This window comes from Streptopelia decaocto, assembly GCF_964273445.1.
Source record: "Streptopelia decaocto genome assembly, chromosome: 2".
NCBI classification, from domain to species: Eukaryota; Metazoa; Chordata; class Aves; order Columbiformes; family Columbidae; genus Streptopelia; species Streptopelia decaocto.
The window spans coordinates 57,341,006-57,355,648 of NC_138655.1; the positions used below are offsets into that span (position 1 = coordinate 57,341,006).

The following is a 14,643-nucleotide window of genomic DNA, read 5'->3' on the forward strand; positions in this document are numbered from 1 at the left end:
CCATGATGATGGCCCATTAAAACTCCTCAAGAATACTCAGCCGGCTACATATGCCCACTCAGCTCCATCTACAACAGCAGCAGCTGCTTCTGCGTTCCTCCTGTAGCTGCACTAGTCTTAATGGACTGGCTGCGCAATTCCCTGTTGCCACAGGGCATTTTGTGTTCTTATTAAAACTGGGCGGGAGAAGGCAGAGATTTGTGAGTACAGCATCTGCAGAGATTGGAAGAGTACAGAATAAGAAAATTAACATGTGTGCATATGCATATGTGTGATACGTATATACACTTAAATGTATGCATATATTGTATACATATATATGATCACTATATCACTGTCTATATAAAGAGCTAAATTAAATAAGTGTACAGAGAGAGAGAACACTGTAGACACAATTGAGCATTATTAAGAGAAAAAAATGTCATAAAAATGTGACATGGTTGCTCTTATCACATCCAGTTTTCAGTATTTCATATTAATTATTCAGCTCACTAGCCTTTAGATGACAGTATCTCTTATTCCTAGAGGAACGGTTCATCTGAACTTTGTCTTCCACTTAGAAGCCTGGAGGGCTTACTTAGATACTAACTGGAATGTTATGAAGTGTAAGTTTTAGAATTTTGGTAGTTCTATTTTGAATTTTGTTTGAATAATAATCATCAAGGAATTGAAGACATTTCACTCCTATTTCACCCCCTTTTTCAAAAGGTTATAAAAATTAAATATTCACTTCTTGTGGCTGAGGTGATAAGGTTATTACCCTCCTGGAGCACCAATCAGTCCTTAAGAGTGTGAAAGCTATATATTTTTCATTAAACTGAACATTTTACTGTGGAAAGGTTCCACTTAAATTTGAGAAGAAACTTCTTCACAGTGAGGGTGACAGAGCACTAGAACAGGCTGCCCATGGGGGTTGTGGAGTCTCCTTCTCTGCGGACATTAAAAACCCACCTGGATACGTTCCTGTGTAACCTCATCTAGGTGTTCCTGCTCCGGCAGGGGGACTGGACTAGATGATCTTCGAGGTCCCTTCCAATCCCTAACATTCTGTGATTCTCTGAAAAACACAGGGGAAGAAGGGGACAGTAAAGCCTAACTGCTTATTCCAAGTTTGGTCATGGGAGAGATTAAGACTGAGGAAGTTAATAAGAATTCTTACTATTTTAATTTCTTAGGCACAGAAACATACATGCCTTTTTAATTCCTGTTGTATTAAACAAAGCATGAAAAGAAGATGCTGGTAAAGTTATATAGCTTTACTCTCAAATACTGTTCTTGCCTAATACTGATCAATCACTGAAGAAGATCAGCCTCACTTACTACTTCAGTGTTTTCTTTCATTTGTACCTTTTATTTTTATTGTTTCTTGCTGTTTTCTTCCATTTCAACTTGTCATTCTTCCTTTTATCTTCATCTTGCCCCATCTTCTCTGCCTCATCACATTAGTTCAAGGTCTTTCATCAATCTGTTTCCCATTCCAGTTGTCTCTTGGTCCTTCAGACCTGACTGTGTTCTCATGTCCTTTTTTTTTTTATTTGTGGATTTTTTTTACCTTCTTGTTTTTTTTTAGTCCCAGTTTCCTCTCTTCCCTCTTCATCCTCCTTATTTGTTTTCTCTCATCCTATGCTTTCTTAATCGTGCACCTCCATGAATACCTTGATTGCAGATGGAACTTTGTTCTCACTGGCTTTATATACACTGTCAAATATGAAACTCTCAGAGGTAAAAATACAGCAAATGACTTATCCTTTGTCTGCAGGAGGGCCATTAAGGACAAGCTGTGGGAGTACACAGCTGGTATGCCCAAAGGAACATGCCCTGGTTTTACCTTGAAAGTGAAACGTGCTCACGTGATAGGTAACCTTTCATTATCTGATTGCCTTCATGGCAATCCTGGCTAGATATATTGGCTTGTGGTCATTCGTAGGACTCTATTAATAGTATTATCTTTAGTAAGGCAAAAAAGGATTCAGAGAAAGTCTGAGTTCAGGCAGCCTATAAGGACACTGCTGGATGTGAAGAGATCTCACTAATCTTTTTCACCTTGGTTGTTTCAGCATTTCTTAGGTCTTTGGTCAGATCTGAGTGCTCTAGACACAATTTTGGGGGTTTTAGATCAACGCAGAACAGAAGTCTTGTCCAGGCTGACTGGGTTTTGAGCAAGCCTGTCACCAGCTGCTTATGTTAGATAAATATATTGTGGTTATATTCTGGTCTGCAGCATGGGACCTTGTTGTATTCCCGTGTGTCTATCTCTGCGCTTGCCTGACAAGGGGAAAGTCTGGAGGCAGCAAAACAGTGCATGAAATTGCTAGTATGTCAAAGGGGCAAATTGTGCCACTGTGGCACAGATATCTATGTTTGTTCCCTACTACACTGACAAAATTGCTGAGACGAGGAAACTCTGGCAGCTTTACAAGCGTATTCCTTCTTTTCAATCTCTAATTAAAAATGTTAAGGTTATGAATATAGCCATTCATGTTGACTTGATCTCTTGTCCACAGTATTATCTGTTATGCTGAAAGCACAGAACATAGAGCAGCGTTATTTCCTTCTGAGCCCAGGCTTGTACTATAGTTTTACATAAATTTATAAAAGCAAAAGCAAATAAAAGCCCTCCAGGAGCTCCTTTATCACATTCTCAACATTTCTTGGAAAAAAGACTTCTATAAGAAAATCATTACCTGCTGAATAGTACTTTCACTAGTGCTTGGGTGGGAAGTCAATTATGTGATTCACAGGCCTTTACTGACATCAATAATACGTTGAGGAACCTGGTTTTGTCCCACAAGACTTTTGTAATGAGACTGGAAAGGAAATTCAAAAAGATGTCTTAAGCTGTTGATATTGAAATATGGTTACAGTTTACAAGACTGCAAGTTTCACAGCTCACTCTGAAAATAACAATCCTATCAATAACTAATGTGTTTGTGAGGCCCTTACACATTGCAGAAGTGTGGTATGTGTGCATATTGGATTTTATTTAGATGTTAACTCCATTGTCTATGTCGAATTTTAAATATTAGTTATTATTTGCATTGAAATTGTTCCAGATCAGCAACATTGACCCCTTATTTATCCTGATAGTTAACAAATATAGTGTTAAATATTAAAAAAGAAGAAAAAATACAAATATCTATTACTCTTTGAGTCATCACAATTCAACACCCTTACTAGTAGTTATAATCTGTGGGGAAAAGGAATTTCAAAACCACCTAGTTGCAACCACAGTAAATACTGAATCCATGAACAGAAGTTTTAAGAACCTGGCCATTGAGTTGAGCAAGATTTAACAGAAATAGCCAAATTAATTCTTTGTTTCTAATCACGTACTTTCTTTCATGTTCTGGCAATTGCATGTTTAATCTGTGTATGCCTGACATATTCCCTGTTTAAGTCTTCCCAAAAGCAGAAGGGGGCATGTTGTATATGAAGACAAGAGTGCTTGTCTACCAACCACAACGAATACAGTTGTGATAGTAAGTTGTTTTTATAATATGGACAAGAAGATTGCTCTGGGTTTGGTATTCTTCCTTCCTTTTGTCCTGTTTTGCTTATATGTCCCTCCTTGCTTTTAGTTAAAAGGCAGGAATAAAGCTGCAGTTGCATTAGTCCCAGATTGGATGCCTGCACCATCATGAGGTAGCAGTTTTCATTCCTCTCTTTCCTATTCTAGTTACTTTCACAGCAAGAAATGAAAGGGTGCAGGTAAGGTAACTCCTCCTTGAGAAAACTTTTCAGTTTTTCTGCAGACAAGTGCACATTTCTCACAGTCTTGGGGAGCTACGGGAGCCAGGTTGGATGAAGCATCTCATGTTTACTCTATGTGCGTCTTTCTCACCTTCACCTGTCTGATCTTGCGGGTGCTGAAAACTCGGCAGCTCCATGTTCCCTCCATACTTTTCTTCTTCATCCAGAATCTGTAGACTCTGCAGTGAAACATTAGCCACGCAGCCACAGGGAGGAACAGCTGCAAAGATAGATCTTTGGGGAAGAAAAACAGAGAACAGAGGCATAAGAACATTGCACCTTCTTTAAGGGAGCCTGAACTGAAAACGAGAGAAATAGCAAACCTCTCATTCAGACCTCAAACAGATCAGTAGTGGCCAGTTAAATTGCTTTTAGTGCAGTGCAGTACCTCTGCTTACTGATAGAAAGAAATGGCCGTCTCTATTGGAATTACTACATTAGCATACTTTAATAGCAAGTGATACAAAATGACATCATCTTTGGTTGTACAGATCTGTACCTACAAATAGAAAAAATCTAGAAAATACTGAGAATTAGGGATCTTGAAAGAAGTGCATTATTTAGATTTCCATAGAATAATCATGATCCCAAGGGTCCCAAGAAGTAAAAATGCATTGAGTGAGTTTTTATTGCTGCATAGACAAAAAAATTAAGTGAGGACAAAATTGCATTCATTAAAGGAGTTAGGGTAATAGTGACTTTGCTACTGAGTGAAGCTGACTGCTTTCTTCTCTCACGCATGTTTAAATTAGAATTTTCTAAAACTGAGAGGAGTTTTAGGAGCTGGGCGTAAGAAGATATGGGTGCCTTCTTTTTAGCTTGATTTCAGGCAATTAGAAGGCACTCAGTAAATCCTCTTCTGAAAGAAATTTAAGTGCACTTTTTGTAAGCACTGGCTCTCTCTGCCTCCACAAAGCTAATGTGACTTTTCTTATTAGATTTGCTGACTCTCTGGTACTTTCCTAGAATATCAAAAAGTTATCCTCCTGTTAAATTGTGTCATCTCTCTGCAGAAGCTTGCTACTTCCCTTTTCTGTTCTCATCTACTCTTTCTTGCACATGGTGTAATGCAGGGAACACTCAATGCCAAAACATCTAAAATCTCCAGGTTACATGTATGTAGAAAGTAACAAAGAAGCAATAGAATCAGCTTATAATAATTGGATCACAAATTTCATGTTAGAAATAAGGTTTCTTGAAAGCCAAGAAAACTGGAGAGTTACTGTCATGGATATTGCAAGGAGGTGGCAATGGATTAAATTAATTGGAAATATGCAGCCACCTTTACTTATAGCATTCCCGTTTCAGAAAACAGAGAGAGGAATGAAGCTCATTTCCCTACACTGTGGCCTAGACTTCCCTCTTCTCACAGAATAGCTTGTAGGGTGCACAAGGACAAGAGATTATTCTATTTACAATATTTATTGCAAAGTGCCTCTGAAAGAAAACTTCTCTGGGATGTTCCAGAATGCGATCAAATGAGATTTACCCAGTGCATCTTTGAATTCTCCATGTCTCTTGGAAGATGAATTTGATCCGCTCTACTTCTAAAACCATAGTCCCCATATTCATTTATAGACTGAGCTGCAGTTCTGTCTCCTACATGGATATGTACATAAAGTGGGAGGAGTGATAAAAAAGCTAGTAAATGGCACTCCCACAGCTGCTTTCTGGTGCCTTCCTGTAAATTACAACTGTCCTGGAGACTAATATAATTCTGTATAATCATTGCCAAATCAGTCACAAGAACAAATAACAACATGTGCTTAATTCCAGGTACCATTTTTAAATGTACTTCTGCTCCTTAAGGAGAAAAGAAAAAAAAAAAAAAAGAAAGAAAAAACAAGGTCCAAACTGTTTTCTAAAGCCAACATTATAAGGAAAATATTACTTTTTATTTCTTAGAATGTTAAACTAAATAGCTGGAAGTACAGATAGTATGGGACTATGGCATTCAAAAATTTTGTTCCTAGTTGAAAAGCACTGATGCCTCTACACTAATGACTTTGAAGATCACTGTTTGGAAGGATTATATTGCAGGGAGCTGGAATAAATGTGATCTAAAAACTACACCAAACACATCTAGGATTCTGTAGCCTAGTTTATTTTTAAATGTTCTCTTGTATTATACTTTTAAGTTATCTCAGATTGACACTAAAATACACATAAAAATATTGAAAAAAATTCTTTAGAGTGGTTTACACAGAGTTGATTGTACTATAGCACCAAAGATAAACTAAATCTTGAGCTGTATCACCTTCATGGGGGTAAGTATGTAGAGAATGGTGCTTCTACCTGGGCCACCATTGTTTGTTAAGGTCTTAGTAGAACAAAGTTTTAATAAAAGAAATTTGCTCTTCCAGACCCTCAACCCTGGAGTAACAAAGATCGTTGTTACTTTACTCATCTGTCTGGTAGCAGTTTTCTACTAAGGCATCACTCCAAAAAAGTGGTTTGTGTTCAGTATTTCACTCCAGGGCACCAGCCACTGTAGTGTAATCCATGAGGAGATTTATGGACCTCAGAGTGGGATTCCTTAAAAAACAATGTTAATCGGCAAGCCTCTGAGTGAGCAAACAGGAAATTCTGAAGCTACAGAATTTCTTTTTTCTCTGCTATGTGAAAGCCTTACTCAGTGCATCTTTGAGGATTTGCACTTCTGGCCTCATCTTTGAAAGTCTCCTGTCTTTCAAAACACTGCTAGAAAGTTATTCAGGACAGGGCTGGATCTACATACAAGGTGAAAGGGAGGCTGTGCAGCCCTGCAGTGTGAGACCCTGCTGTTGGTGCCACACTCTAATGTGCTGATGGGCTCAGCTTCACCCTCATGAGGCAGCGCTGTGTTGCTCTCAGCAAGGTGACATGTGGAATCTATACCCTTCTCTGCCTGAAGAGATCTAATCTCACATCTCTAACTTTCAGAAAACTGCTCTGCCTGGTGAACTGCAGGGTATGCTGGTGTTATCTTCTTTTCTCTCATCTAGCACATCCTTAACTATGCCACGAAAGGTGGAATAACTTTTACAGGGAGAACGAGCCTCAGCTGCCAGAGAAAGACCAGTGCTCTGCTAGAATATGGGGTATGGAGAAAATAGAATCACAAGAAGGCAAAGGCATTGTATCTTTGTATCCCATAACTTCAGTTCTTGGGTAATGTGATGTTCTTCATTTCAGTCTAGACTGTAGGATCCTGGCTGGATAGAGGAACCCACACAATGCACATAGGAGACTTATGCACCCTGAAATACATCTTAGAAAAAGAAAATAAGAAAAAAAAAAGTAAACAAAAATCAAACACAAGCCAGACACATTCTTACTTGCACAGGCCACAGCTTTCTTGTAGGAAAAATGGGTATTTCTTCCAGTCAAGTTTGAAAAACAAACAAGACCCCTCAACTGCCAGATTTGTGAGATTAACAGAGGTACGTTTTATTGTATAATCCACCAGCCATTAGGGATGAGGAATATGCAATGTGGTGGATCTTGAAAGAGCCTGAATGTAGAGACACATCTTACCTTGGTCTGCCCACAGTTCCATCATTGACTGTTCCTGAGTGTTCTGAGAAGTAGGACTTGAGTGCTTGGAGAACTCCACCAAAGAAATCTGAGGTTTGTTTAGGTATCTCAGCAGTCAGGTAGCAGCAGAATGAGGATGAGCCACGTTTTCAAATAATGTTCCTAATCTGATATAGACACCCTAGTTCTGTTTTTTGATCCAGTCCAAATCTCGGACTCCATTTCCATCTTAGAGAGTGCACTGTAATTGCGTAAGTATGATATATCAAGACAATGTAAGTGAAATAATGTGTAAGAAAGAGGCAACTTTTTATCCAGCTGAAAAATCCAAAACTGATCACTAATACTTCCCTGCTGAAATAGTAAAAGCTTTTGCAGCTGGGCAAAGTTATGTCTGAGATAGCAATTTTCTATATGTATTCTGGAAGTGATTATTATCTCAGGGATAACCCCAGCTGAGAGAAAAAAAAGCAAGCAAACAAACATGTTAGTGGAGGAAATTACGATGATGATGATGACAGTAGAGTTACTTCCAAACTCAACATGACATGGAATTAGAGCAGGTACAAAGTAAAGACGTAAAGAATCTGAACATATTTAACATTGCGCTCGCTATTTATGAGTAGTAATGCACTTTTTAACAAGTGAGCAAGTCCTTTGAATTTTAGTGGTGTTCTTTTCACTTGTACCATATTAAATATGTCATGTGTTTGTGTTACTTTAATGTGATATCCAAATCAATTTCATTGCTGATACAAGTTTGAAAAGTATATAAGAATTATTTGAGTCTGCATTCTGCAACAGGAAGGTGAGATTCAGTAGACATATAAGAACTACAAAACCTGTGGAATCTTGCTCTGTAACATAAAACGGCTTGCATGATGAGGAAGAAAGTTTCTTTCTGTAAATCTGTCCTGTAATTCTACTGGAAGATACATTTTGACCTACTGTGGTACATTTGTTCTGCACCTGCTATGAGTAGTCCCAGGGAAACTACACATGACTTCCAATGTTGTGTAGTTCAGGCAGTGGTAAGACACTTCTTGTTCTTTCTCAGACTCCACATTTTTCTAAAGTTAGATAATGGAAAACAAGATATGGAAGCGGCCCATCAGATAGTAATCTATAAACCAGTCTACTTTAATTCATTTGTTAAGTTTTACTGCTCTACACTGTAAACAATCAGTATGTCATTTCCCATACATGCACAGGAGCAAACACACACAGACATTAAATTTGTAGTGACATTTGTTTGAAGTCACATCCTGCAGTAGGGTAATAAGCTGAAACCATCAATTTAATCAAACTCAGGTAGGAATAGTCACTATTATAATCATATGTGTGCATGTATGTATGTGTGTGGCTATGTAAAACTCTGATATGACAAGACTGTAAGACAATATCAAATGCATTTGAAAATGCGATTATTTGCAGGAAAGAATGACATTATGTTGCTCAAAAGAGCAAGCTGACAGAATCTAATGGTCCCTCACATGCCGTGCATGATAAACATTCAGCTTATCTTTCCAAGAACAATAAAATTTCATGTACTACTGCTTGACATAAGAATTATTTTTACATATCTCCATGCCACTGACTCTCTTGTAAGTTAATCTCATCTCTCATCAATTTTTCACCAGCTTCACTCTGATGTTGATAAAGGAGATGGTTCCATCAAATACATCTTGTCAGGCGAAGGGGCAAGTTCCATTTTCATTATTGATGAGAACACGGGGGATATTCATGCTACAAAGAGGCTGGATCGAGAAGAGCAGGCCTACTACACACTCCGAGCACAAGCACTAGATAGGCTGACTAATAAACCTGTGGAACCAGAATCTGAGTTCGTCATTAAGATTCAGGACATCAATGACAATGAGCCAAAATTTCTGGATGGTCCTTACACTGCTGGAGTTCCCGAGATGTCTCCTGTGGGTAAGTGCAAAATACACTGTTGGTCGTGTGGGAAATTTGTTCCTATTGCCTTTTTAAAATTTTCATTATTTTTTACTGTATTGTGCTAAGCTACTTAATTATCTATGAGGCACCTGCAACAGTTAGATATTTCAAGACTTAACTGGAAATAACATGCTAGATTAAGTATTTACCCTCTCAAAAACACTGTGAAATTCAAATAGCTATGTAGGGATTCAGATAAGCATTTATGGCAGATTTTTCATTCCAATGCCCAGAGGCTTTGTTTCATAATTCTCATTAACAGTAGTAAGTTTCACACCCATGCTATGGTACCCAGAGGTGATAATATTTCATTTTGTTCAAATACAGTCCATTCTTGACAAACTCTTGAAACGTCTGCTAGTGCATAGCATACATTTTTTTTTGTAAGAGTTGCATATATCAGGAACAGTTTACTTTGGATCTTTTCTAATACTGAAATCCAGATCTCTGAGAAATATATGCAAGCAGCAGGGACTGGGGTACAACTTGAGATAGTTTCAAAATTCCAGTGGAGTCAGGGAAGAATGATTTTTTGAGGCTTCACACCCTCTGTTGGAAGAGAAGAAATACTAGTTTTTACTGAGTTCAAATCAGGAAAGAATTTCAACATCAAATCTGCCATGTCTTCATTTTAAAGAGACCAAATGCTTATCCTGTTGTAAGGTGCCACTGTTCTTTTGAAAGCTGGCTGATTGAGACCAGATAGCAATTTGGCCCAGAGACATCTTGGTAAATTTTACTTTAACCTGAAATTATAAATGCAAGCATGAAGCTGAAAAAGCAGAACTTCATCTACTTCAGTGGAAATATGTGTATGAGAAAGTTGAGTTATATGGTGATTGAAATTAGGATTTTCTTTGCATGACTGATTTTAAACTGTATCAAAGTTTGATACTCTTACAGTAAGACTGCCCATATAGAATTTGCTATAGTTTCCTCAGTGTCTTTTCCTGTGGTTTTTGACATTAAACAATGCCTCTAAATTAGAGCTAGAGAGAAAAAAATAATCTTCCCTGCCTAAGTGCTCTGCAGCAATCATTAGTCAACATTGCTTTTGTATTTGAAATTCAACTTAGAAGCCGATAGGAGATAACTAAAACATTGCTAATGAGTTTTCTGTTTATTTATTTTGCTAGGCACTGAGCACAGGCACTATTTCTCATTTGATGCTTGACAGTTCTTCATTGTCACTCAAATGCTATGTGGAGGGCTAAGGAGGCAATAGTAGCCTTGGAAAGAAAGATGGACATCACAGCTTTTGAGGAGTATCAGCAAGGAGAGGAAGTTGCAATACATTCCTGAGAACTATTTACTGATGTGCTTTGGAAAAAAAGAGATAATCAGATAATCTTAGACTGTAAAACATAAATTTTCAGTACTTAAAAAAAAATGTTCTGTAAAAATATATATATATTTAATTGCAGTTTTATTTTAAAGTTATTTAAAGTTATTATTTGAGCTGTAGCATGCAGCAATGATTAGATTTTTGTAGCTTTGTCTTGTGCCTTGAAGAGCATTATCTCCACGTAACCCTTTTGCATGAGTTACCTCTGTCTTGTCCTGTACTGGCATATTGGCATATGGACAACTACTATAGGTATGAGGTTTACCTACACACACAAATCTGTGCCTTTACCTCTCACCCATGCTCCATTTGTTCCAAACATATATTGGGAATCAATATGTTAGGAGTGCACTGTGTGCAGAGCAGGACACAATGATTGTTTTTCAAAATGAGCTGCTTTTGCATACCTTGTTGAATCTTTGCCACCTAAATGACTAAGAGAAAATCTCTCCCATACAGAATGCATCATATATTCAATTTAGGTGGAATATTGTGTAAAACTATTAACAGACATCTGCACTCTTTGGGATTTGTTCAAGTAAGGGCAGTTTCATCTTCATGAGCTTCCTGAAACAGTACATTTTAAACATCTTCATGGTTTGTATCACACAACTACCAAATATTGCAGTATTACTGAATAAAGGATTACCATGAAATGCCTGGGTAGCTCATCTTACATAGTTACACCAATTCATAGTATATTCATATAATACAATTTTTAATTAATCACCTAGAGCATTCATGAAATATTAAGGAGAAACAAAGAATCTACCTCCTATTTTGTTTAAAATTATATCTATGACAAGGATTTTTAAACAAAATGAAAGAGATCATAGGATTATAAACCCAAATTAACTGTAAAGCTGGGAGAAATATGACCTTTAACCTGAAAAGTGATTGTGCAAGTATGATTCTATATTTTATTCGACAAATATTTTAGGACATTATCTATATCTAATTGAAGTCAATCTTTCCTGTTATTTGAAATTACTTAGGGTTAGGTTCCAATTGTATTTTGTTCAGGCTCAATTATATTGATTATCCTGGATAGCATAGATATCTTGATGGATTGTAAACCTATTAATAGGATACAACTTATCTGAAAAGCATAGGCTTTTTTTTTTAAGTATGTTTCTTAAAAAAAAAAAAAATTAGCAGTTATATTTCAAACAAATAGATTACAAATTATAATTAAAATAGTATTAAAAGAGTGTTCCTGTGATGTTCCAAAAAAAATAAATGATGTGAGATACTGATTTGTTCAGCTTATAGCCAAGGGAACTGGGGGTAAAAGTTTCAATACCCAGTATTGTTTTGGTTTTGTTTAATCTTCAGTTCTTCAGACATATTAACAGATTTACTTGTTTCCCAGCACAGCAAATATATTTCTTGCCACATTCAGTATTTCTGATTGAGATGGATAGAAACAGTTGGTTTTTATACCGAAGGAAAAAAAAAAAAAGAAACCAGCCAGCCAGCTGGAAACCAAAACGAGCTCTCTCTGCTGCTCTTTGTCTGACCTTGCTGCTGGGCTGGGACCAATCTTGGGCAATCTAATGAGTCTGTGGGAGGAGAGGAAGGAGGTGAAGAAGGTAGAACATGCCTCTAGGTGCTGTCTTTCCTCCTTCACAGTCCTGGAGGAGAAAAGCTGTAGCATCAGCTTTGGGTGAGGGTCAGTGTCAGAAGCACACAAATACGAAGTCAGAACCAGGCTGGGCTGTTGCATGTAAGGATTAAGACGGTATTATGGATAATTTGCTGGTAAATGTCTTTAATACTTCTAGTAGCAGCTGATACCACATAGAAATGTGATGCCATCATGGAATTTTTTGTGTATTACACATTATTAATTGTCAACACCTTTAAAAATTGAGTGCCCTTAATGGTCTATTTTTAATTTGCTTAATGTGGCTGCTTATGCAGTTTCAAAAATTAGGATTTTTTAAGTTCATCTACTAGTGGAAACCACTTTTGCATTACATGATTTCACCAATGTTAAAAATGGAAGTAAAAGAAACATTTTTCATATAAACTAATTTTTAAAAATTGGTAAAATATCGCACAGATTACTAGCAAGCTTTTTAAAAAGGTCTTTGCATAGGTTTCTGAAACAATAAACTCAGACATTTAAAAAGGATGCCTTTGAAGGATCTCCAACTCAAAATAAACTCCAGGAAACAGTTTACCTTTATCCAACCCTAGGACAGAAAATGTTAATCTCTGCAACATGTTGGAAACGTTGCTGAATCTTGACTTGGGTAAATTAAAGTACAAATAATGTTCTAAATTCAAGGTCCTCCTTACAAAAGCCATTCCTTTCCCTTTATGCTAATGTCAGAGCTAAAATAGGTCAAGTTCCCAGATTACTGCTATTCTGTAATATCTACCAATGTTTATTAAAGGTTACGTTAAAAATGATACCTTAAACATTCAGGGGAAAAGAAAAGAAGAAGGGAAGGGAAGGGAAGGGAAGGGAAGGGAAGGGAAGGGAAGGGAAGGGAAGGGAAGGGAAGGGAAGGGAAGGGAAGGGAAGGGAAGGGAAGGGAAGGGAAGGGAAGGGAAGGGAAGGGAAGGGAAGGGAAGGGAAAAGAAGAAGAAAGGAAAGGAAAGGAAAGGAAAGGAAAGGAAAGGAAAGGAAAGGAAAGGAAAGGAAAGGAAAGGAAAGGAAAGGAAAGGAAAGGAAAGGAAAGGAAAGGAAAGGAAAGGAAAGGAAAGGAAAGGAAAGGAAAGGAAAGGAAAGGAAAGGAAAGGAAAGGAAAGGAAAGGAGCCCACACACAAACAAATCAAACCAAACAAAAAACCCCAAAGAAAGAAAAAAAACCTAGCAATCTGTGCCAGCCACACAAAATTCAGTGTGTTATTAGCTAATATCAATAAATATGTGGAACACCCTTGGATTAGCATTATGGATTTTCCCTCAGTATTTCCTGCAATTGCTGAAAAAATTTATGAAGTTGCTACATGTAGAATCCTTTTTAATGAACTGATATTCAAGCTTTGTTGCATTGTCATAATTGTAGAGGAAAATAATTACAGAGGAATCCATATCTGAGAAGGAAAGACATTTTTTTCAGTAAATAAACCCTATTATTTCTTTTCAACTCGTGTCAGATACACAAGCCGTAAGAAATATTTAAAGTTGTAGTTGTGAAACTACAGGTTATAACAAGCCACACATGAAAGTCTTGGGTAGGATTAGCATCCTGTTTACACCTAAACTCTACGGGTCTGAACAGTGCTGCCATAACTACATTTACTGGGACACTCGTTTTGTTGGAAATAGTGAAGGTGTGGTGTCATTTGCTGACTGTCCCGTGTTACCTATAAGTCCTAATCTTGGATGCATGCATGAAAGCTGACTGTCTGTGTTATGAAGCAGGGGAAAGTGTTCAGGAATAAAAGGAAGACTTACTTTCAGTGCAGGAGCACAAATTCTCCTTTTATAAGATAACATAGTTGGAACTATGATGCAACTACCCATTTTTCTTAGCCTATAGATTTTTTGACTATCCATGAGTATTCATAGAGCTTTATTGGTTACATTTTTTTAAAATTATTTCCTACATGCAGGACTTTTCATATCATTACCATACCCTATGTTAACTTGCATATTTAAATATATATATATATATATTGTGCAGAAACATCTTTCTTGCCGTGGGGCTTCTGGAAGCCCAAAGTTTTTGTGTGCAACTGATAAAGAAATAATGATGACAGCAGTTGTTTTAAAAGATCTTTCCCCCATGAGGTTTGAGAAAAGTTAATTAGCACAAAAGGACTAGAAAAGTATCATTGTTTTTTAGTTACTGATTATAGCCGAGTGGGATTAGCGCAGAAAGATTTGGTGTTAGAATTTCTACCTAAAAAAAACCCCAAAACTTTTCAAAAGGATCTATGTGTTTGTATGGGCAAATCTTCATTTTAGCAGAGACCCAACTAGATTCAGGTACTGACTTCATTAATCTCACAGAAGTTGAGTTTGCTACATCAATAGATTTTTACAGTAAACAAGCTCTACTAAGCTTGCAGGATTTCCAAAATATCTGTGTTGAGGTTGCAGAGCCTTTAATTT

General features: G+C 37.1%; 1 protein-coding gene across 1 annotated transcript in view; it reads left to right on the plus strand.

Annotated features, from left to right (window-relative positions):
- CDH7 (cadherin 7) overlaps positions 1 to 14,643 on the plus strand; it is an 82,828-nt gene that overhangs the window by 30,469 nt on the left and 37,716 nt on the right. Inside the window, exon 3 of the mRNA XM_082045354.1 lies at positions 8,907 to 9,201. Within this exon, the coding sequence (XP_081901480.1) occupies positions 8,907 to 9,201 (295 nt within the window). The remainder of the gene's footprint in view (positions 1 to 8,906; positions 9,202 to 14,643) is intronic.